The sequence below is a fragment of the Sander vitreus genome, chromosome 4 (assembly GCF_031162955.1).
Source record: "Sander vitreus isolate 19-12246 chromosome 4, sanVit1, whole genome shotgun sequence".
Taxonomy (NCBI): Eukaryota; Metazoa; Chordata; class Actinopteri; order Perciformes; family Percidae; genus Sander; species Sander vitreus.
In genome coordinates, this window is record NC_135858.1 from 20,540,411 (window position 1) to 20,564,551 (window position 24,141).

Consider the following 24,141-nt stretch of genomic DNA (forward strand, 5'->3'; position numbering starts at 1 on the left):
TAATGTTTCCCTCTGAATTGTGAAAGAGTAACATGAAATAGAAATACACTCAATAAAGTACCTCAAATATGTACGAAAGTAGTCGTTGAGTAAATGTTAGTAACTTTGCACCACAGTAACCAAACCAATTTTAGATATTCTTTATTATTACAAAGGCGTTTTTTGCCAATCCATTCTCCACCAACCTCAAACAATATTCTGGTTTTATGGTTTTATCAAGTTTAAGCCACTAACCTTTGTACCAACATTTTCCAGGACTAAACCAAAGCAAATTGAAAACGTAATGCCGTACATTGTTTGAAAAAGAAGATGAGGACACAGGACAAAGACTCTGAGGACATACATCTCCACAGCAGCCAGTCAGCATGCTGAACAGAGCAGCTTAATTGAAGATCCTGAAATAGAGACTTTCTATTAGGGCTGAAGAGGCTCCCTGCACCAGCAGCCTATCAGGAGCGACAATTTGACTCTGCCTTTGCTCTTTGCATATCCTCAAGATAGCAGAAAAAAGGGACACGGTTATCAAATAAGCACAAAGATGCTGCATAGCCATAGGTAGGAGGCTCTCTGTTGTGCAAACTGTGCCAATTTAACGCTGACACAAGGTGGTATGTCTTGTAACTTCAAACAAAATTGCTGTCCTACACACAAAAGTGCACTCATTTCTTTACTCTCTTCCAACAGCAAGATTGCAGTGTTGCATTTTAAATGGTATTTGGCTGATGATTATATCTACCATGACTTGAGAGTTGCATCTGTAGAATAATCTTTATCGCCAACATTACATGAAACCGGTAACAGTAAGTGCTGGACTGTCCATTATGCTCAACCATGGAGAAAAGCCTGCATTTTCTGTACTATTCTCTGCACGTATATTGGGCGACAAAACCACTTTGGTTACTGTAACTTTGACTTGCGTTGTGTGAGCATTGCACTCTACTGGCAGCTATTATGTATTACAGGCCTTAACAGCCTTTCATTTTCAGTCAGCTTTGTGTTGTTCGTGAGTGCTGCTAAAAGGGAGGTGTGGAAAGTCTGTTTCTGTGTTACCGTAATACCTAAAACTGTTCTGAGAGCTGCCAGTGCTTTTAGTTTAAAGCTGGCTGTTATATTAGCTCCATCAACTGTCTGTAAACCTTTTGATTTCCCAGGTGAACTGAAAAGACCCAGTGACATTTCTCCAACAGCACAGCATTCCCGTAGCTCTGAAGACTACACTGCTCTGGCTCATACAGTGACTATGCCACCAGATGGCAGTCAATATTACTGTAATCCCACAAATCCAGGGATCAATGCAAGGGATGCTTTTGCTGGAATAATTAATATGCATTTGCTGGAATAATTAATAATGTTGGAATAATTCATATAAATGGTCAACAGATGGTTTGTATGGTGACATTTATAACATTGAATACTTATTTATTTGTCTTTGTGAGATAGAATGACCTATGGAGTTTTGTTGTATCGCTGTGTAATGCCTCACTTTTCTGCATACAGTTGCATGCTACGTATAGTTTGTTTTATTTTATTTTTTATTTCTTGTTTGTGCATGGTCATGTCCCATATTTGATTGAATTTGTTTTTGTTTGTTAGTTTGCAAATGTTTGTACAGGTATGTTGTGTGCATGTTTTAAAACAGAATTACATCAAATGTTCATATCAGTGGTGGTAAGTAAGTACCTTTACTGTACTCAAGTGCTATATAGTAGTAAAGTACCATTTTTAGATACTTTACTTGAGTATTTCAGATACTTTATACTACATTTCAGAGACAAATAAAAAAAAAAAGTCAATCCACCTAACAGCTGTACAAGTTACTTTTCAGATTAAGACACCCAAAGCATGATCAAATTCTAAAATGTGTTGCTGTTGTTATAGATATAACTACCCAAAAGTATATAAGATGGTTAAAAGTGACCAGTAAACAACACAGAATGATGTTTACACATAATGCATCAATAATATTCCAAGAGAGTAATTAATTAAATAATGTTAAATTATAATGTTATTATTGGTATTTTACTACCAATACTTAAGTGAAAGCATTTACAATTATATATTTCCCATTGTGGTATTACTTTTAAGAAGAAAGATGTGAAAGAAATAGGTCTAGCCTATATCTTCCACCGATAGGCTACTACGATACTATACAGTACACTATAACTAAACCATATTAATGTATCAATAGTAAAGTATTATAGAAATATAGGCTATAGGAAAATCAAAATAAGAGATGACAACAAGAGAGTATACAAGTGAAATAGCCACATCACTATAAAGTCACTATTAAGAAACCACAAACACACCATTAGTTTTGTTTTATAATTTCGTCCAGTAAAATACCTGCTGATAGGTAATAGCGTGCTAAAAGTCTTTACGTGCGATACGAAATTCCTTAAGAAGAGGCAGGCACCCATGAAATACTAAACAAAGAAGTCCAACCAAAATCCAAGAGGTGGGACGTCACTATTTTGGCCCCCTTTACCCGAAAACTCGTCTTTCATTGGTCAGTGCCTAGTGCTCTGCCTTGTCTATTGGCTGCCTCGGCCGTCAGTTAAACACTGCCTGGCCGCTAACTGTTTCGCTGCTTCGGGATCAGAGGACGCAAATCAAGTGAAACAAATCTCCTGACAGGAGAAAACTTCATGCTGGAGTTTTCAAAGACCTCAGAGGGCCTTATGAAGGTAAGAAGACCCGCAGAAAACGGTTTTTGTGTCGGCGGTGTGAAGCTGGAGACGATAATCTGCAGTGTCTGACCGTGTTTAGCCACTTTTGGTTCAAAAGAAAAGAAAAAAAGATGTAGCAAAAGTAGTCAAGGCTAGAGGCCGAACCGTTTGGACTGTATCTTCTCAAGATTAAAAGTCCCGAAGATGTGTTTTGTTCGTGTACAAATGCATTAAAGATGTCCTTAAAACATCTTTTCAGCGAAGAAGAGAGGCGACAGTGACTGTCAGACTGCTGATGGTGACTGTTTGATCTTCATGAGAGTGCTGATTGAATTCATTTACAGTGACTCCAGTTGTTATTTACTCAGCAGTGTCAACACTCTAGTTTAATTGATTCGTGTTTTAATACGTTTTAAAGACTAGGCTGCAATAAAAGCAGTAGGCTATAGGCAGCAAGCTAATTGAGTAAGTAAGTGGCCCACACAAAAATGAGGTTGGGTAACAAATCCAATTCAATATCCAGACATGCATCTGGTCAGACATCCTGATTACCAGAACACGGAAATTAAACAGACTTCTCAGGCTGTAGGCTATACTTCCCCTCAGTTGGCCATCATTTTGTGCACCAAAGATGTTTCACAGTCTGTGACATGTATTCATGCACACATTGTATTCCCCCCTCCCTTGCCAGTTCAACCAGCTGATAGATGATGTGACTAAAAAGTCTCTCATACTGTAGGTTCAGAGACAAGGCAATGTGTTACACCTTATGTATAGGCTATATAAGAATCTTCTGTTGGATTGTAAACTGAAATATTGTCCACATTGTTAGTATAACTTTTGATTTAACTTGAGCAGTTGACTTCAAAACTGCCCTCAGACTAAGAAAAGGGGATTTTAATAGACTTTGATAGGATTTGATGTGAAGGTGGTTTATTTTCCACTTATAGGAGTCTTAAGCAGCTACTCACAAACCAAGGGCCTCTTTGTAATGGAGCAGTGCTATTGCAGTAGGAGCTGCTATGTGTTTTTAATGAGTTTACAGTGTTGCAGACGAGGCACATGACTGACCAGGGTTAAAACAAACACGGATAAAAAGGATTATGGACACAGGGCTTTCGTCATCGGAAGTGGAGCTACCATGTGGGAATATTTGTATTTCCCATGCTATAGCTTAGTGTTTGTGTACCCATATGATTACCAACTCTAATTTGGGGGGGGGGGGGATTAGGTGAAATAATATAAAAAATGATGAGGATCTAAACAAACGGAGGATAGGATGGCACATGTAGGGCTCCCGCTGGGCCAGACATTTCTCATAACACAGCACACACTCTTCACTTAGTGATTACAGCCGCCTGTGAAATTAGCGAGCAAGCCTATAAAAGCAAAACTGAGGGAGGTGCGTATGCTGTAGTTTAATTAGCATTTTACCCCTGTGGTTAAGCCACAGACCATGAGTGCTGGTGAGAGCAGAACTAAACACTCTTTGTGAGAGGACGCTGCTGTAGGGATTAGGCTGTAGGTGCAGTTCACCATGGTCGTGGCTCATTCCTTTTCTCACTTCTGCATACTGCTCTACATAAGTAACAGTATATTTAAGTGCTGGAATTATTATGCTCATTGCTATTCAGGTTTCTCTATCTCTGATGTTATTGAAGATGCCTAGGAAACATTGTAGCTACCATCTCTGAAATAGGCCGGTGGCTCCTGTCTCTCACTATAGAACCAGCAAGAGATCAGCCCACCCCCTCTGGGTGACTTCATGATGTGGAAAGTTGTGGTGACTACAGCGTGCTCAGAACAGAGCCCGGGTCTGTTGAATAAATGCTAGATCACTGTGCTGTCTAGCAAACAGCAGTGAGTGAGATTTTTCAGATGCTTCAGCCGCATTTCAGTAGGAATATTTTTGGGATTCATGCTCGAGTCTGCCAGTGCAGCGTACATCTGTCCTACACGTCCCACATGATGATCTGAAAAGGATGATGCTTAGTGTAATACCATCAACAGCTTTGATCATATTTCAAAGAGGGGCCTGCATACGTTGGATGCGGTTGGATGTTTGAGGTATGGACACCGCAGGGCTTGTCAGCAGAACCACACAGCTGTGAGATTAGAGTGCAGAGACACTACAAAGAGACCACATCACATTTCCAACACAAAATACCTTCACACTGTCATTGGATCCATTATGACTTAACATGCAGTGGGAAAAACAAAACAAAGTGATATTATTTTTCACGCTGAACTTAAAAGTTAAGTTATTTGCACACTATTTAAGAAAGATGATGGAAGAGTTTGGAAGCTGACTGTCTTTTGTTTGATATGTGATCCATCTGTGCCTGATACACGTCAGCTTGTATTGTTGCTATGTTTGTGCCACCGCATTGTGCTGAAATATCCAAAACTTACTAGAAAAATTAAATGAGCAACTTTGGAGGAAAATCTTGCTCCCGTTGTTTAAGATGTAATATCCTCACATTCTTCTTGAGCTATAACACAAACCCTGACTGGTTAAATGGGTTTGTTAAGTAGTGCACTGCACCCAAAATAAGGTTTTCTTGGTTTCTTTTCATACAGGAGAAAACAGTTTGCTTTCCTAGTTTAGTATATAGTTTCTCAGTGTTTTCTCCTTTTGGAGTTGAATAATAATCTAATAGAATGAATTAAGTACAGGTTAAGAAGATCTTCATTTGCATCAATAAAAAAGAAAAGAAAATCTAAATTCAATTAGTCAACCAAGTTCTTTTCTTTTATCTTTTGCCCTCACAGTCCAAGCTGAACATGGAGAATTTGACCAAGCCAGAGTTGCTGATGCTTTTCAGCATCCTGGAAGGAGAGCTGGAGGCCCGGGACCTGGTCATTGATACCCTAAAGGTACCTATCAATGGAGCTGACATAACTATAACATTTAAGTGATTCTCCGCACAAAATATGTCTTCTTACATGTCAAACCCTCACCCCCTCTAGATTTGACAAGTGGCTGTTTTTCACAGCAGGAAAAAAAGTATCAAAGTGTCAGAAGAAACCACTGCATGTTCTTTTTATTTGTTTAGTTTTTATGGAGAGCTTCATGCATTGGTCACTCATGGCACACATAAGCAAATGTTGTCATGCTGTATGTGATACACAAAAATGGTGGACAGCAGAGAAACGCATGATGAAGAAATCTAAGTAACCCTGTTAATGGCACTCTATTCCTGCGAAAAAAAAGTTCTTGCATAAAGACGACACAGCCATGTGTCTGTAAAGCTAACATTCCTCTGGATCTATCCAATTTGCTTGCAGCAAACTCTTGTCTGAGCCCCTGGAGAATGGAGTATTTCGAGGCATTGTCTCAGAAGTCATCCTTTTCCTAAGTTTAAATGAGTAGACGTAAGGCTGGGTAATATATCGATATTACATTGATATTGTGATATGAGACTAGATATCGTCTTAGATTTTGGATATGGTAATATCCTAATATGGCATAGGCTAAGTGCCGTTTTTTCCTCGTTTTAAACGCTGTATTACAGTGAAGTGATGCAATTTTCTGAACATATCAGACTGTTGTATTATTTGCCTTTATTTGTCATTATATCCACATTACTGATGATTATTTATCAAAACTCTCATTTCTGTAAATACTTTGTGAAAGCACCAATAGTCAACCTTATAATACTTTCACAATATCAATATCGAGGTATTTGGCAATATATATATATATATATTCATACCTCTGTTTAGTAACGGTGTTGAGACGGCAGTAAGACGAGTGCTTAGGGGCTGTCTACAAACTATAACACCGAAAAGAGATACAACAAAAATATTTTTTAATTTAATGATTAAATAAGGTAGTGTCTCCAAACTTACCTCAACTATAAATTGTCTCCTGCTAGTTGCACTTACTTTAAAAAAATAAGCATATGCCTATTTTTGAAAATATATTTTTGTATCTCTTTTCGGTGTTGTAGTTTGTAGACGGTCCTGAAGCACTCATCTTACTGCCGTCTCAACACCGGAACTAAACAGAGGTATGAATCAGCACGACTTTCATGCATTTCTTTCACATCTACTGCAGTCAGATTCACTGTGTTCACAGGCACTTGTAATGACATTTCGAACATGTTAAGAGGCTAAAAGCACGTTTAAAATTTGCCCTGTTTAAGCCTCCTGGATGCAAACTGTAGCAAGAGGATAACACGGAGTAGGCAACACCGATTGTTTTCGTTTTTCTCGCTACGGACAGCACTCTGAATTTACAAACAACAGAGCTACGTGTTGAAATCGACTCAGAATTCTCCTTTAACTGCAAAGTGCTGCGAGAAACCCTGCAGTTAGACACAGAGCCGCTAGTTCCAACCTCAGGATGTCTTACTTTGGCAGGATTAATGCTGCATTTCAATTACAGTAAAGGATTGGCAGGCTATTTTCCCACACTATGTGTTTTGCTGTGCTGTGTCCCGCAGGTCCACATACTGAATACACATACCTTTCATACTATTTGGAAGGCCTTAAGGATGTTTTAAAACAGCTACAAACTTACTTCAGTAACACTATGTCACTGTGACACTTTTAAATAACCACAAATCAAAGATTAGCAGTGAAAAAGCAACTTAATGATGGAGCTTTTTTGCAACAGATGCCCCTACCTTTATACAACACTGCAGACTTTATTTTCACCATTAATATTGCAATTCATTTTCCTGGTGTAAAATGCACCATTGAAAGAACAAACTGGAGAGGCAGCCAGCGAACTAGAGAGCAGCAATCTAAGAGAACCTAATGCTGAATGTTCATGTGTTGTGTCTAGACCACATTCCTACATCTCTCCTGGGATCTGGCCATCTAAGGCAAGAAGAGTTGCAGCACGCTGGGTGTCTGATGACTCAATGTGACCGAGAGTAGGAGTGAACAAATAAACATTGGCCTTAACTGGAGCTTGAGGGGAATATGGCTGTGCTTCTTTCATAGCTCCACTGGCACAAACTGTTAACCCATTCAGGTCAGGGATTGGATCAATGCTTCAGTGTTAACTGTTACGGAGCTTTGATTAGGGGTATAATCACTGACCTGTAGGGAATTAATTGCAGGCAGTAAGTGAGAAATGATCTCTTCTCTGCAGCAAAGCATTCATGTTTTTCCAACGGTAAAACACAACTTCATACCGTTCTGCTGTTCTACTGTTCAGGAATTGGTGATGTGGAATCTCGGGTCCCACCCTCACATGAAAGCTGATTATCAGTGAAACATCACCCCATATTTCTTTTCTTTTTAGCCACCTAGCAGCATGGCTCTATCGATGACAGCGTTTGTCTGTCGGTCCACCACTTTGGTCCAGACTGAGTTATCTCAACAACTATTGGATGGATTGCCATGAACCTTTATACAGACATTCATGGTTCCCAGAGGATTAATCTGCTTGATCATGTGACTTTTCATCTACAGTAGCACCACCAGCAGGGCAAAGGTTTCACTTATCCAGTAGCTCAGCAGCCACTGGATGGATTGGCCCAACAGTTTGTACAAACAGTCCCCAGAGGAGGAATCCTATTGACTTTGGTGATCCCCTGACTTTACCTCTAGTGTCACCACGATTTTGACATTTGTGGTTTTAAATGAGTGAATGGATGGATTGTCATGCAATTTGAATGAAACATTTATGTTCCCTTTACGATGAACTGTAATCTCTTTTTGGGGATCCCTTTACTTTTCATCTAGCGTCATCGTCAGGTCATATATTTAATTTGTCCAGTGGTTTATAACCAAAATACCTGCAAAACAAATACATTCCAATCAGCCTGGTGCGCATTAGACTAGGGATAGACAGATTATTGGCCCTGGCCGATTATCCCTTTTTTGGCAGTTTGCAGATTATTTGTATTGGCGTTTTATTTGCCTGATAACGATAAAGTTAATTTAAAAAGTGCGCTTCTTTGGCTCCACTACAGCTGTGTGTCTGTCCCGCTGAGTCTGACTTAATGTCCCGCCCACAACACTATCTTTTACTGTTTATCATGTTGAAAGTTTCTAATTCATTAAATAATTGCTTAAATCTTTTAAACAAAGTTTTGTGTTGGAGTTCATAACTTAATTTTTTGTAATTTTTATTGTAAATGCATATTGGTTCCAAATATTGGTTAACGGTTTCAATAACTACGAATAATCGGTATCTGCCTTCCAAAACCAGTATCAGTCAATCCCTAAATTAAAAGGCATGTTATCCTGCTGATGTTTAGCATTTTGCTGAAAGTACTGCCGTGTCTAAGTACGGATTCACAGAGCTGCTAGGGTGGCTGTAGACTCATGTTCCAACAATAAGATTGCACATGGACCTACTCTACAGTAAGTAGAGAAGTAGGTCCTGTCGTGTTGCTCATATCGGTCTTAACTGAAGTGTCATCGCTACACACAGTGTCATGTGAGAAACGTTTAGCTCAACCACAGATCACCATGGTAATAACACCACTGCTCAGTTCTTTGGTTTTCATGCCTTTGCTCATTTTTGCTCTACAGGATGTAATGTAAGTACAGGATGTGAGGTTAATGATGCAGCTTTTCTATGGTACTCTATATTTAATTATGCAGAACTATCAATGGCATTCTAACTATCCGCTGCATTTTTCCCTTTGTGACTCACTTCTGCAGCTGCTCACACTGTGGCTTTCAAAAGGAAGTTAGTCTCTGGCAATGCTCGTATTTGGCACACAAAGCTCTGCAGTGATCCAGTAGTCCCTTTTGCGTTGGGAAAGGAATATGAGTCTTTACTTTAAAGTTCAAAGAAAACTCAAATATGGAAATGAGCCTTTTAATTAACTGTCGAGTTCACATGTTGTGGTTGACTAGAGCTTCCAAATGGACGCACTTTAAAAAAATGTTACCGTGTGTGGTCTTTGGTAATGGGGCTGTACTGAAATAGCCTTGTTTATAGCTTTGAGATGCATCAGCTGATTGAATCATCGTCAGTTACTGTAGCATTCACAATCATGTGCTTATGATGGATAGTATTCTTCAGACATCCATTTCCTTTTCATTTAGTACATCGGGCATGAGCATTTCAGGGTATTTAGCAATCTGCCCTAGCAGCTCTGAAATATATAGAAATCTAATCACCTTCCCTCAGTATTATACAGATCTTGTTGCCAACGTTGTGCAACTGGAAGAGTCCAGGCATGTGTCAGCAGAAGATAAACTGGATTGGAACCAGTGCAGCCATGGCACAAAGTCTTTCCAAGCAAAAGAACACAAGTTGCCAAGAACTGTAGCCAACAGACAAAAGTATGAATAATGGAGGTAGACTGAGATGCACAGCAGCCATGCACTGAATGTTTGTGGGCATTGTTAATGTATAGTATGCAATGACTAAACTCTGGTAGATTTGGGCGTTAGGCTAAGTAATGTTGGAAATGTGTTTCCTGTAATCCCTCTTTTCACTTCCTCCACCCTCTCTGCAGCAGTGGAGGAGTGATGCAGAGGAAAACAGCCTCCCTTTGTGTTGTGGAAGTCTGTCTGTGCATTGAAGGGCAGGGAAGAGAGCTGAGAGAGACACAGAGTCTGTGTTTATGAGTGAACTTTTGTTTAATAGGGTTCCTGTGAATTAGAATAAAAATGAGCATTTAAAGGCCAATTATCCAGTTGTGAAAATGTGCACGGACTGAATACATTTAAAATAACAAAGGAAAACAATGAACTCTCACATAAATCTACATTAAATCAGCTTTCTTTGTGCGTTTCAAAAGGTTTCCCTCTGGTATGAGCAATTGCTTCCAAATTATGTTTTTTTTTCTGTTAGTATTGCATGCAACTGCAGCAATGAAAGTTAGACTGAATATATATCCTTCAGCAACGTTCGGTAGGTGTCAAGAATGGAAACCTGATCTAAGCGTATTTAATCTTCAACTGTAAAATGACACATAAGAGCAGACAGTCATTGACGGGAACAGGGATGAGCTGTCTGCAGACAGAATTCTCTTTGAAGATTTCTCTTCAAAACTAGATATCTACAGTATAAAATCTAAAATCTTGCTCAATGTATTCCATTTTTAAGCTTAAGCGTTTTTATAAATCACAAGTATGCTTTCAAAAAAGATCTTTGGCAGACAAAGGTCATGGTATTTTCTTAAAGTCAATTAGATGTGAAACGTGTATTGTATAAACATAGTGAGGAAAAAGGCTATATGCCACACTCATAACATATTTTACACCACACACACACAACACTTGTAGATGTGCTGTAGGGTCACTAGGCTGTAGATAGTGCCCATATTTAAATTCTCCTGGGCATCCTGTGTTTTCCTGTTTCACCCCTTCATGCTGTTTGATCCGCCTTCACAGTCCTCAGCGGACTGGATCAAATAACAGCAGCCTTGCCCTCCACTCTTTGTGCCAGATGAGCCAATATTGTTGAAGATGACAATCCCAAAGCCTGTGATCCGTTGGTGAATATTGCTTGAACTTCTCTATCTGCAGCCATCAATCGTCACTCCCCGTATCTTTCATGGCTTAACTCCAGTTTCTTAACATTAATCTGTCTTAGAACATTAAATGTCAGTCATGTCAGAATGTCTCGATTACCACAGCAAATGTTTGGCTTTCGAATCAATTATATGCAGTCCTGGGAAATTATTTGTAAATTATTTCTCTTGATAATATTAGGGATGCACACCTTATTAAGCAAGCAGACCAGGTATCAGCCATGGTGACTGATCCACATTAAATCCAGTTTCAGTTGTCTATGTACCAAAATTCAGTGTTTCCTGTATAAGTTACATGGATTCAGTCACTGTGGGTTGCCGATTCAGTTTTTAATGCCACAGCAACCCCTCATGTTATCTTACATAAAAAAAATTTCAATAAAAGGTCCACACATTAAGGTATGAATATTTTTGGGAAAAACAAAGTACTGACATTGAATCAGTACTTGGCATTGACTTATACTGTGAACTGAGGTATTGGTTGGATGAGTGAACAAGATAAGAAAAAGTTGGATCGATGCATCTGTAGTTAAAGTAGTCATAGTTCTATGCCAATAAAGTGCTGTTTTCTTTAGATTAAACTTTATTGTCATTTAGCAGAGTACAGGTACAGAGCCAATGAAATGCAGTTGACATCCAACCAGAAGTGCAAAAGAGGCATTAAAACCAAAGTGCAGGTTGAGTACAGTATTCTGTGCAGTTATGTAGACGATAGAGATTAATTATGTACAACAGTGTATTTGGGAGGGATCATACAGTAGTTTACCTGTATGCTCAGCTGTAACAACCCAGAGTCAACAGGTAAATGCTCTGTAAGAACAGTAACTCAGCTGAATAATGCTCTGCAGGCCCATCCACACTCTTGACTTCACTTTAAACCTCTCAAGTAATCTTGGCATCAGTCATCAGGAGCTCTCTCCTCACCCTGCTAGAGAAGATACTGTTCTCTCTAATCTTTTGATCCTCTTTTGTTGGAACCTCACAAAGACACATTGCCAGTTCCACTGTTAGCCCTCATCCTCTCTCTCACTTCAGCCCCTTTTCATGGCAGGCCCAAGGCATCTGCTGAACCTGAAATGTCTCGCTGCTATTATCCCTCCTTTGTCATGAGTTAAACAGAGAAAATGTCTGCCTTGGTCAATGTCCAGTCCAGAGCAGCTGTCATACTAAAGATAGACAGACAGACAGACAGACACACATACCATATGTTGCTTCTTCCTCCTGCTAGCACTCTTTCTCTTGCATTTATATGCATTTCCTCTCCACTTCCCCTTCCTTTATCTACAGATCGTTCACCACTCTAGTATTAAGAGATGCTGATCATGGGGTGTGAAACGCAGTATTCAATTTCCTGTTCAAATGTGAGAGAAATGACAGCAGCATGTGTTAACGTGAATCATAATTGTTAGGGATTAGAAACATCCAATTATATCAATAATTTCAGAGTTTAGTGGTGTGGATGTCAGTTTTTTTAACTTAATGATAACGACTGCTAAAATAAACCAATCCATTAAATAGTACCTTGATTGGCACTAAACACAAAGTACAATGAGGCTGACAGGACTGTCATTAGTTTTGCAGGTATTTGTTCATAAACCAAAGTATTGGACAAATTAAAAATGTGGCCTGACAATGGCGCTAGCTCAAAAGTTAAAAAGGTAACCAAAGGTATTATAATTCATCCTGAATGGGTCATGCATATGTGTGTTCCGAAAGTCATGGCAATCCATCAAATATTTGAAATCATTTCACTGGATGAGTGAAAACTTTGACCTGCTGGTGTCGAAAAGTCAGGGGATCACTAAAGTTATTAGGATGAATCCTCTGGGGAACACAAATATCTGTACCAATTTTTTTTTTTGGCATAACATCTAATAATTGTTGAGATCTTTATTTCAGTTTGGACCAAAGATTTGGACCAACTGAGCGACCGACATTGTCATCCCTAAAGCGACACCGCTAACATGGCTAAAAATGTCTCTTCGAAAAAAGGTATACACAGGAGTCAGCAGCTAGTACCAGCTGAGACTCAGACAAGTCTGAGGAGCCAGAAAAGTGATCCAAGAGAGGATTTACATACTAGGACCAAGTTATAATCTTTCTGTAAACAAGGATATCCATGCAAGAGCACACATAAGCTAAGAAATTCCACTGAGTAACAATTACTACCACATAACCTTTAGACAGTAAATCTACTGTAATTAGATAACCAATCAATGTTCCTCTCAGTGCTCCATCTCACTCTTGTCCTCTCTTCAGGCCCAGCGTAAAGAGCTGTTTATCCAGGAGCGCTATGGCAGGTACAACCTCAGCGACCCCTTCCTGGCCTTGCAGAGGGACAGTGAGGTGGTCGGGGACCAGAACAAGGAGCCGGGCTGTTCCTCCCCCACCTCCAACCCTCTGGTGGTTCTTAAACTGGTGGTGAGCCACTGCAGGAGGATGCAGGAGAAGATGTTGGCCCAGCTGGCTGCAGCGGAAAGCAGGCACAGAAGGGTGGGTGTGATGTGTGGTTCTTAATTCAGGGGAGGCAGAAATGAGCTGGTGGACTGCAGATCAAAAAAAAAACAAAAAACAATCGGGCAACATAAAAAAATTAAAAAGCTGGCCTCAGTGGTGGGAAATATTGCATAACATGAATGGAGAATGCAACCAGCAAAGTGCAATGAGGATTTCTTTTCTAAAAGTATACAAGATATAAAAACAGCTGGCAACAAAAGCTTGTTACACAAAACTAATGTGATTAAATCATCCCTCTTCATTAAAACCTTTTTGTTTCCAAAAGTTTTTTTTTTTTCCAGGAACATTCCATTAAAAACAACATTGTTTTCAGCAAGCCATTCCCACATCCAAAAGTACTTCATAGGTAACAGACACGAACAAAGAAAACAAACACCTGCACTCTGATGTCATGTTCCCAGTTTTTCTTTTGTTTCATGTCAGCTTGAGGTTAGAGTGTGAACATACTAATATTTATAGACAGTGAGTTAAACATATATGCAAGGACAGTATGCCTAATCAGTGTGATCACAAAAGTCCTTTTCAAAATTTCCTATTAATATCAAATTATGATTTAATTAATACTGATTAAAACTCATCAGTAGCTAGGGGCAGATTTTAAAACTTTGCTGTGCTTACTGACTAAATGATTCCCATTGCATCTTTTGGAGCTGTACAAACACAGAGCACTCCGTCATCTTCAGGCTTTGTAAAACCACAGAGTGAAGACTATACTTTTCTCTGCAGGCGGGCCGAACATGGTACTCATTTAGAGGAGCTCAACTATGTAGCTGTTTAGCTTAACTGCCATCAGCAATTTTGCGTACAATGTAGTAATCATATTGCTTCAAAATAACTGTTATTGGCCGTAATATCAAGCAGCCCAAACTCATGCGAGATCCTTTCTCTCCTGACTCTCTGTCTCCCCGCTGTGTTTGCTTCAGGTCATTGCAGATCTGGAGGAGGAACAGAGGAGGCACGCTGAGGACACCGCAGAGGGAGATGATGTCACCTACATCCTGGAGAAAGAGAGGGAGCGCTTACAACAACAGGTGCCCACTAATTAATAGTGATGTGGACTGCACTGTAAATATTTGTCCAAAATGTACAGTATTAATAAAATAGGAGTCAATGAGGTCTTTGGTGTTTTTTGCCCCCAACGTCTCCTCCCAGGCAGCGCAGCAATGGTTATGTTTAGGGTTAGCTGCCTGGAAGGCGTTGTTGGAGGCAAAAAAACACCATTGAGCAGTCAATGAGTGGATTGGTGGAGCTTTAAAAGAGCTGGGGTCAAAAGCTTTGAAGTACACTGTAACCATCCACACCGTCTCAAGCAAAACAGTGTTTACTACTCTGACATGTTCGTTTCATATGTGTCTCGTCTGTCTTTGTAGCTGGAGTTTGAGCGGAGCCAGGTCCGACGGTTAGAAAAAGAACAGCGGCGGATTACTGACCAGCTAGAAGAAGAACGGGCTCAGCACAAACAGCTCTCCTGCGCTTTGGCCAAAGAGTGCAAGTGGGCAAGTGCCAGGGCTCTGGAGGAGGGTCACCGGGTGACGGAGCTGAGCCGTAAACTTGACAAGGTATTAACATTTTTAATCCAAGCTGGGCAATTTATTTTCTTTCGTTGTGATGAATGTTGGGCCTGGTTATATTTTGCACACTTGGTGAACACAGACCTTTCCCTCACGCAGGAGAAGGAGGCTTATCAGGCACTGAGAAACGAGCTGGAGGATGAGAGGAGGCGAGCTCTGAGAATGGAGGCGAGGGTGGAGGAGCAGCTGGCCGAGTTTGACACGGAGCGAGAGCAGCTCCGCTCACGTTTGAAGAAGGAGGAAGCTCACTGCTGTCAACTACAACAACAGGTGTGAACACGTAAACACATTCATCAGGCAGGTGGCAGTAGATTGCTCATTTTGCATACTGTAACTACCTCAAGGTATTTTATCTAATATCAGTGGGAGAAGAAAACAAATTTGCTTGGAATTAATCTCTTTCTCCATTTTCTGATCAGGTAGAGGAGCTGAAGAGGATGCTGGAGGAGGTGAATATGATGAGAGATGTTAGGGAGGCAGTTACAGCTCCAGTAGAGGCAGTAGGAAAGGAGTGGGCCACGGAAGTTCCTCCAGGAAAGACAGCAGTAGACATTATTACGGTGGAGGACATTGAGGAAGACCGAAACCCGCAACCTGTGCAGCCAAAAGTCAATGGTCACCACTGTCCTATGGAGACCAATGGGCACCACGGTCCAAACAACGCCCTCCCAGATAACCTCATTGTACAGAATGGGAATGAGAATTCTCCAATTCATCAGAGCCAGACAGCATTCTCCCCCTGCAGTGCCACCCCCTCCACTCTCCCTCCTTCCTCCCCATGCTCTTCGCCTGTCCTTGCCAAACGGCCACCAGGCAGCCCGAGCCCTGGTAGCTACCAGTCTCCCTACCAGGCCGGGATCAACCAGCGCTTCCACGCTGCTCGTCATCGGTTCCAGGGTACCACTGACCCCGAGCCTCCGTCCCAGGCCACACAGCCTGCTCTCCCCCTCTCACCAAAGGATGTCTCCCCTGTGACCAGCAGTTCATCCCTAGAAGCCAACCCAGTCAAGCAGATGGCCCGCAGCACAGTCACTCAAGTCCTGTCTCGCTTCACCACCGTACAGCAGAGCACCACACCGAAGCTCGCAACACCAAACAATTCACCCTTCGGTACAGACTACCGCAGCCTGGCAGCGCCTTTGTCTCCGATCATCGGGAGGGCAGCAGGAGCACTTCTGCAGGGGATCCGATCACCCACTATCCCCAGGGCAGACAGGGGCAACCCTCCACCCATCCCCCCTAAGAAGCCCGGTCTGGCCCAGGCTCCTCCCTCCCCGGCAGCAGTGCCCAGGTCTGCCAGCCACTTCTCTGACAGCCCCCTCTCAGTCAGCTGTGGCCTCACCTCCAGCCAGGAGGGAGTCAAAGAACTGGACATGGTGGTTTCTTCTAATTAACTGATCATTTGATTTGTCAATGAATGAGTTAGCTGCTGCTCTGCTTGTGACACGATGGTTGAATCCACATCTCATAATCATGATTGTTGAGATATTGTTTTGTACATGACAGGATTTATATTCTCTGCTTATTTGAACAGAGGTCCCTTCAAACACTGTTATAATTGTATTTATTAAATTTGTTTTGGTATGCGCTGAGGGACTATTTTAGATAGTGGTTAAAGAGCTGGTACTAGTGAAGAGTTACAACTGATAGTTTTAGTTTCAAATTAGGGTTGTGCGATATTAATATTCCCCTACTGACGATATAGTTTTAACAACAATATATATATTTTTTTTTTTAAATAACGCACGTAGATATAAATATCTATTGACTGGAGACGCATACAGTACAGTATGTTGCAATATCCATAAGTGGACAAAGTATAGGCAGTAAGCGCTATTTTACAAAAGGGCATGCAGAGATCAATAAATCAAATCAATCAACTGGTTATTTTATTCAGTAGCATTTATCAACAGTGATGTTTGGAATGAGGATAACAGATATAGTCGTGAAAAAATTAGGACACCCATGCTAAAGTTAACTAAAAAGAGGAATAAAAAAATCATCTTTAGGAAATTGATCTTAATGCCTTAATTAAAAAAATGAGGAAAAATCCATGGTATGGTGAAGGGTGTGATGATGTGGGGCTATTTTAATTCCAAAGGCCAAGGGAACTTTATCAGGATCATAGTATCCTGGATCCATGAAATAACTGGCCTTTAAAAATAAAACCTGTCTGCCTCTATGGGAATTTAACATAGGGGTGTACTGACTTATGCCCCCTGTATTTTAAGGAAGAACATTTATTTATTTACGATACATTACTCATTCACAAAGAAAATTGGTGTCCTTAAAGATTGGATTTTTCCTCATTTTTTAATTAAGATCAATTTCCTAAAGATGATTTTTTTTTTTTTTTTTTCCTCTTTGTAGTCAACTTTAGCATGGGTGTCCTAATTTGTTCACATGACTGTAGTTATCGTGGCCAACCAATATGCGTTAAAAGATAATATATCGCCAAGCCTATTTCAAATGTGCCGATACTGTATGTTGGGCACACCCAACTGTTATGGTGTATTAAGTCTTTTTTTATGGTATATTTCCAAAGAATACAAATCAGTTTATCACCTGAAGAGATATCATGTTTCCCCAGTATGTTGCTTGTTATTACAACAAATAATGTAATCTTCAGACCAAATGTAACAAGTACTCCTTGGACCAATGTATGTCTCATTTCATGTCTTGTATGTAGCTGTCGTTTTTATAAAAATGTATAGTTCATTTTATAAATGTTCCTTAGTTTTTAATATATAATAGTTTTACACAACAGATAATCTAATCAGTGTTGTACTGAGCTTTGTTCATGTATTACTTTAATGTTGCATTGTTATGATAATCTTAAGGCTCAGAATATATGCAGGTGCCATTGTACTCTTCTAAGGATTAGCGATTCCGATGAATGTCATGTCTTTGTCATTTATAAGAAATCATTATAAAACACTCAGTATTTTTTTATCAACCATGGCTTTGATTAATTTCATAACCCAGTTGTTGTGTTGGATATCTCTACTTTTTATCAGATCCTTTACAATACCTTAAATGCTGGGAAGCGACAGATATAATAAATGAATCCCAAAGATTGTCATGTATTCATAACTTTTTTTTATACTCATATACTCAAAGCTGCTTACAGCCTGCAACTTGGAAAGATTTAGTGTAGGCTATGATTTTCATTATTTTCTAGACTAACCTGCTGATTATTTTCTAAACTAATTGATTTATCGTTTGGTCTATAACATGTCAGAAAATTGTCAAAAATGTCTGTTATAATGTCTCACAGCCTGAGGGGATGTATTCATTTAGCTTCTTTTATTAGACCAAATCCAAAGATATTAAAGGTTGAGTAGGTAACTTTTTTAGTAATTGTTGTCATATTTGCTCAAACTGTCGCTACATCCTGACTCACCCTGACTATCTGGGGGGAAAAAATCATGTTCTTCTGCCTCCCCCTAGTGCCCGAAGATAAACAACCAACAAGAGCGACCGGCCGGAGAAAACTTGCTCATTTTACAGCTAAACAGTACACTAAGATATGTTTCTGAATTTAAGACGAGAAATAGACACAAACAGATCTTCATATTTGATCAGCACTACCTAGTTTAACAGTTTGATAGGAGTTCACGAGCAGTGATTGACACAGCGTTAGAGACTCCTCGGCCCTGATTGGTTGTTTTCCTTATGCCATTAGAAGAATCAGCAGCATACGTCAGGAGGAGGCACATGATTCATGTAGTACTGTCAGGATATGGTGACAGTTTGAGCAAATATGACATTGTTTTTTAAAAGTTTATAAAAGTTACCAACTGTAGATTTAAGTTGTCATAATAAAAACATCAAACATTTAAGAATCTGGAACCAGGGAATTGGTTTGATATTTTTGCTATATTTTATCAGAATTTAATTAATACATTTTCTGTGGATCGAATAAAATTGACTAATCGTTCTAGCCCCCAATTTGGTGGAATACAAGTAAATGACTTACCACTTCAACTAAGATTTCAAGCATTAGTTCATGTTTTTGATTACCATAAGTACTATAAAATGTTGCCCTGCCTAATAAAAATAAAATCTACATTCAACAGCTAATGAGAATGTTACTTTATTTTTTTTTGTTTTTGGCCAAGAAAGGATATGAATCTCTTACAAATGAATGAATGCATTTGAATAGGAATGTTCTTCCAATAGATCAGCTTCAGATGAGGATTTACATATTGATGACACCGATTTTCTTATGATTTCACAAAATTCAACTACACTCTCCTAAAGGATTATTAGGAACAGCTGTTAAATTTCTCGTTAATGCAATTATCTAATCAACCAATCACATGGCAGCTGCTTCAATGCATTTAGGGGTGTGGTCCTGGTCAAGACAATCTCCTGAACTCCAAACTGAATGTCAGAATGGGAAAGAAAGGTGATCTAAGCAACTTTGAGCGTGGCATGGTTGTTGGTGCCAGATGGGCTGGTCTGAGTATTTCACAATCTGCTCAGTTACTGGGATTTTCACGCACAACCATTTCTAGGGTTTACAAAGAATGGTCTGAAAAAGGAAAAACATCCAGTATGCTGCAGTCCTGGGGGGCGAAAATGCCTTGTTAATGCTAGAGGTCAGAGGAGAATGGGCCGAGTGATTCAAGCTGTTAGAAGATCAACTTTGACTCAAATAACCACTTGTTACAACCGAGGTATGCAGCAAAGCATTTGTGAAGCCACAACAAGCACAACCTTGAGGCAGATGGGCCACACCAGTTGAAGACCCCACCGGGGTCTCATCTCATCTCCACTAAAAATAGGAAAATGAGGCTACAATTTGTACGAGCTCACCAAAATTAGACAGTTGAAGACTGGAAAAATGTTGCCTGGTCAGATGAGTCTCGATTTCTGTTGAGACATTCAGATGGTAGAGTCATAATTTGGCGTAAACAGAATGAGAACATGGATCCGTCATGCCTTGTTACCACTGTGCAGGCTGGTGGTGGTGGTGGTGTAATGGTGTGGGGGGGATCCCTTTTGCCTTCAGAACTGCCTTTACTCTTTGTGTCATTGATTCAACAAGGTGCTGGAAGCATTCTTTAGAAATGTTGGCCCATATTAATAGGATAGGGTCAAACACTGTATCTAGTGTTTAGTACTGTACAGCCAAAGAATGCCCTATAGAGGTCAGTATTTGATAAGTAGCTTACAGCAGGCTGGGAAATGCAGATCTATGAACTATTCCTCAGATATTTGACATCTACTACAGTTTTCTCTCAAATATACAATAAACTGGATGTTTTTTCTATTTCTTAATATTTAGTAGATTGTATCACTTATCTGTTAGCACAATAAAAGATAGCAGTGAAACTGCAGCAATAAGTAATTGTACATAAAACAACATATTGTCTTTTTAAAAATAGTAACAACAGTATTTAAAATTGGAAGAAAAAAAGTTCATTGGAGATACTATGAAAAATACAGACTGCATATATGAACAAAAGCTTACTGTATTGTTGGCTTTATTCTACTCTGGAAGAAAAGATTCAGTGAGACTCACATGCATGGTGTATTTTTTGTATGTATGTTTCATATTTCTATATTTGTGTGTATGTGGTCTTTGACTAGATATGGATGCTGAAAAGAAGAATCTCAACTTTTAATCCCATTTGGTTGCCATTCGATAAGTTATGAAATCGTTAAGTGGACTGAATGTTATTTTGCGTCCTGTGTTGCTTCAAATATAAACAGTGCTCTAGTGGTGGTATGTTGTTTAAGTGATACAACTTATGAGAGAAACTGAGCGGTAGTGAGTTTGCAATTGTGTAAGCACACAGAAAGTACAGAAAAACGCATTATTTGCACTTGACAAATATCTTCTATGTTCTATGTCACAGTATATATACTGTATACTGTAGTGAATGTCTCACACACACACACACACACACACACACACACACACACACACACACACACACACAAGCAGATATATGCAGAGCACACGCTGACTGGGCTTTCCGTCACACTAAATCCCCCTCTAGGTTGTTGGGGAAGGGTTGACTGGTTAACGGGACGGGTCACCTCTTCTCTGCTAAGCTCACCTAATTAACATTCCAGTGTAGGACAGCAGGGCTGCATCCCAAATCCAGCACAGGCACACCTGGTCCTCCAGCAAAGCCCCATCTTTCTCAGCCTCCATAAACACAGGCTCAGGTTGATGAGCTGTGAGGGGCCACGTCCTCTCTGCTGTCCCTGCCAGCACGGCTGCTCACTCTACAGTACTCTACTCTAATGTTGTCCTCTACTGGGAGACAAACCACAACACTGAGCAGAAGACATAATAGTCTGTATTTTAAAACCACATGTAATTGTTGTGAGAAAACCTCATAGTCTATGATAGCTTGTACAGTATACATGTTCTGGTTTTTAAGCTTCTTTGTGGCTTTGTTTGAGTAGTACTTATGCCTCTCATTCAAAACTTGGATGTCTTACATATCTGCGTTGCTGACCTGAAATGTATTTGTACGCATTAATATTTAAACACTGACTTAATATTCAAACTTGGATACAGGCTTAGGGGTGCATGACGTGGACAGAAAGAGTCCTTTTTAAAAACTTTTATTTAAATTTCATGGCCCCAAAATGGATCTTGGCTCTCATCCTCTAGGATTCCACATGACAAGAATGGTACTAATTTACTTTTTTTCCCCTAAGAATAAAATTCAGAGCAGCAGATTTCTTTTTAAGTGTCCAACCTCAGAAAGTTGGCGAATCTTGTTTTTTTCCTGGAGAGGACGTTTATGATATTTTCTGTCGTTGCAGTTTGTTCTGATGTAGATTTGTTGGATCTTTTCTCTGTACAGTCGTGTGAGACGTGCTTGTGATAAAGCACGTCTCACACAATATATTATAAATATATAAATAAATAAACTTGGAACTTAAAAAGGATTGCTGCAGTCGCCACAGCTGCAGTCCCTCCTGGGCGGATCTGGTAAGTGCTGTACTTTATGACTGTGGTGCACATAAGCAGACATACAATAAGAGACATGGTGTCATGGCTGCAGTGAAATGTAGTGTGAATGAGATGATAAACCTGAGGTCAAGGAGAGGGAGCACACTACTTGTCATGAGAACCACAAATTTACGATCTTGTCGTTTCAGACCTGTTGCACAAAAGCAAAATGCAGCACGTCAAGTCCTCTGTTTTCTTGTCTGTACCTGTGATGACTGCTGTCACTGCACTGGTCCCACAACAATGTCATAATCACTGTCGTCTGAGCGCTCATCTGCATGTGCTGTGGCATGTAGTGGTCCAAACTCTCTTATCTTCTTGCTTTCTTTTTCTTTTCTCCCATTCGTCCACTCTTCTCCGTCCAAAATTAGCCCAGGCCATGAGATGGGCCTAGAATAGGAGCCCCGGCCCCCACACTGAGCCTCTTAAAGACCACAGCTGGAGCTGGCTCGAAGCGAGACAGAAGGACAGGGAGGGCCGGATGACAAGTGTTATCGCCACCATCACCTGCTCCCTGTAAAGCAATTTGTTATAGAGTTGTCACTGTAAAATCCATAGCTTGTCCTGGGGTAAAGAAAGACAGGGTCACATGTAATGAGGATCCAAATCCATAACTGAAGGACAAACAGCTGGTCCATGTGATCATGTGATACAGAATAAGACGGGAGAATGTCAGAAAGGACAGAGGTTTGAAGCCTACAAAACTTTAATCTATATTGTAAATTACACATATTTATGTGCATGTATTTGTTGTTTGGGGGTGTGGGGGTGGGGGGGAAATGGGGAAACTATTTAATTATAAGAAAATGTGTAATTTAGAAAATCCCACAGATGACAGTTTGCATTCACAAATACACTATTGCATTCTGTGCGGTGGTATTTTTAGGCAGCCACATTGTTACTGACCTTTAGGTAGGTCTCTAACTAACACCCCTGGATTCGCACTGATTAAAATGACCTCACACTCTCACATACTGCATGCACATAGCGTCTTGTCTTTCTCTACCTGCTGGACACACACAGCACAAAGTTGCAGGGATGCAAGCCAGAAGTGTCCTTGAGGTGGGTCATATGTTTCCACATTGGCTCGATGAGACAAACCTGTTTCTGGATCGGGACTGTTGATATGAGCTGAACTACAAACAGGCATTACAGGAGAGGTTCAAGTGCTTGGAGCAGGGAGGAAGATATTTACTCTCCCACCATGAGTCTTCCTGTACGGCATGAAGGCAACTTTTTGGAACTTATTAATCATTTCGGAAAAGGACTATATTGGGCCCCATACCAAACTTGTAGAAACCAGGCCAGATATAAGCCATGTCAAAAGTCATCCACTATGCAAAAGTAAGAGGCTACTTCTATGCGGAGTTGTCTCTTCAAACCTTTTGTTTTGTTTATTGATATAGTGTGATTTTATTATCGTTTATTTTAATTACTGTTGCTTTCTGTGTGGACCCAGGAAGACTAGCGAACACTTTGGAAGCTAATGTCGATCCAAATAAAGAATAAACCAGTGACAAGTGAAGTCTGGTTTGGGACACAAATTAATTACAAGGCCAAAGTATTTTCTCCGCCCTTTCTCACACTCAATGACAACTGGAGGGAATTTAAATTACATATGTATTTTGTGGCAAATATTTGCTTTACGCAGAAACATTTGCTTATACTGTATCTTCCAGTCCAATGTGATTCTCAGCTTTGAAGTAGACTTTTCCAGCTTCTGGGCTGTTGGGGCCTCAGTCCAGACATCTTGGATCTGGATTGCCCTTCTCCAGGACACTCGCCTCTTGTCTCTTCACCCTCTGTATGAATGGTATGCTTGAATTTTGCATCTTGTTTATACTATACATGTAGTCCTCTTTCCTGGTCTTCGTGGTAGAAAGGGGTTTATGTGGTTCAAGTCCTACCAGTCTAAGTTGCACCTGGAAGTTGCTCGATGTCGTCCAAGAAAC

At 40.1% G+C, this 24,141-nt stretch overlaps 1 protein-coding gene across 2 annotated transcripts; it reads left to right on the forward strand.

Annotated features, from left to right (window-relative positions):
* Positions 1–2,553: 2,553 nt before the first annotated feature.
* On the forward strand, positions 2,554–16,937 carry LOC144517101 (CTTNBP2 N-terminal-like protein). 2 transcript variants are annotated; one of them, XM_078248955.1, is made up of 7 exons: positions 2,554–2,684; positions 5,439–5,543; positions 13,379–13,612; positions 14,560–14,667; positions 15,007–15,195; positions 15,307–15,477; positions 15,627–16,937. In XM_078248955.1, the coding sequence occupies exons 1-7, from the start codon at positions 2,646–2,648 to the stop codon at positions 16,599–16,601; spliced, it is 1,821 nt and encodes a 606-aa protein (XP_078105081.1). In that variant the 5' UTR covers positions 2,554–2,645; the 3' UTR covers positions 16,602–16,937. The 2 variants fall into 2 exon arrangements, with proteins under 2 accessions (XP_078105081.1, XP_078105083.1); XM_078248957.1 differs by lacking the exon at positions 2,554–2,684 and adding an exon at positions 4,451–4,733.
* The last annotated feature ends 7,204 nt before the right edge of the window (positions 16,938–24,141 follow it).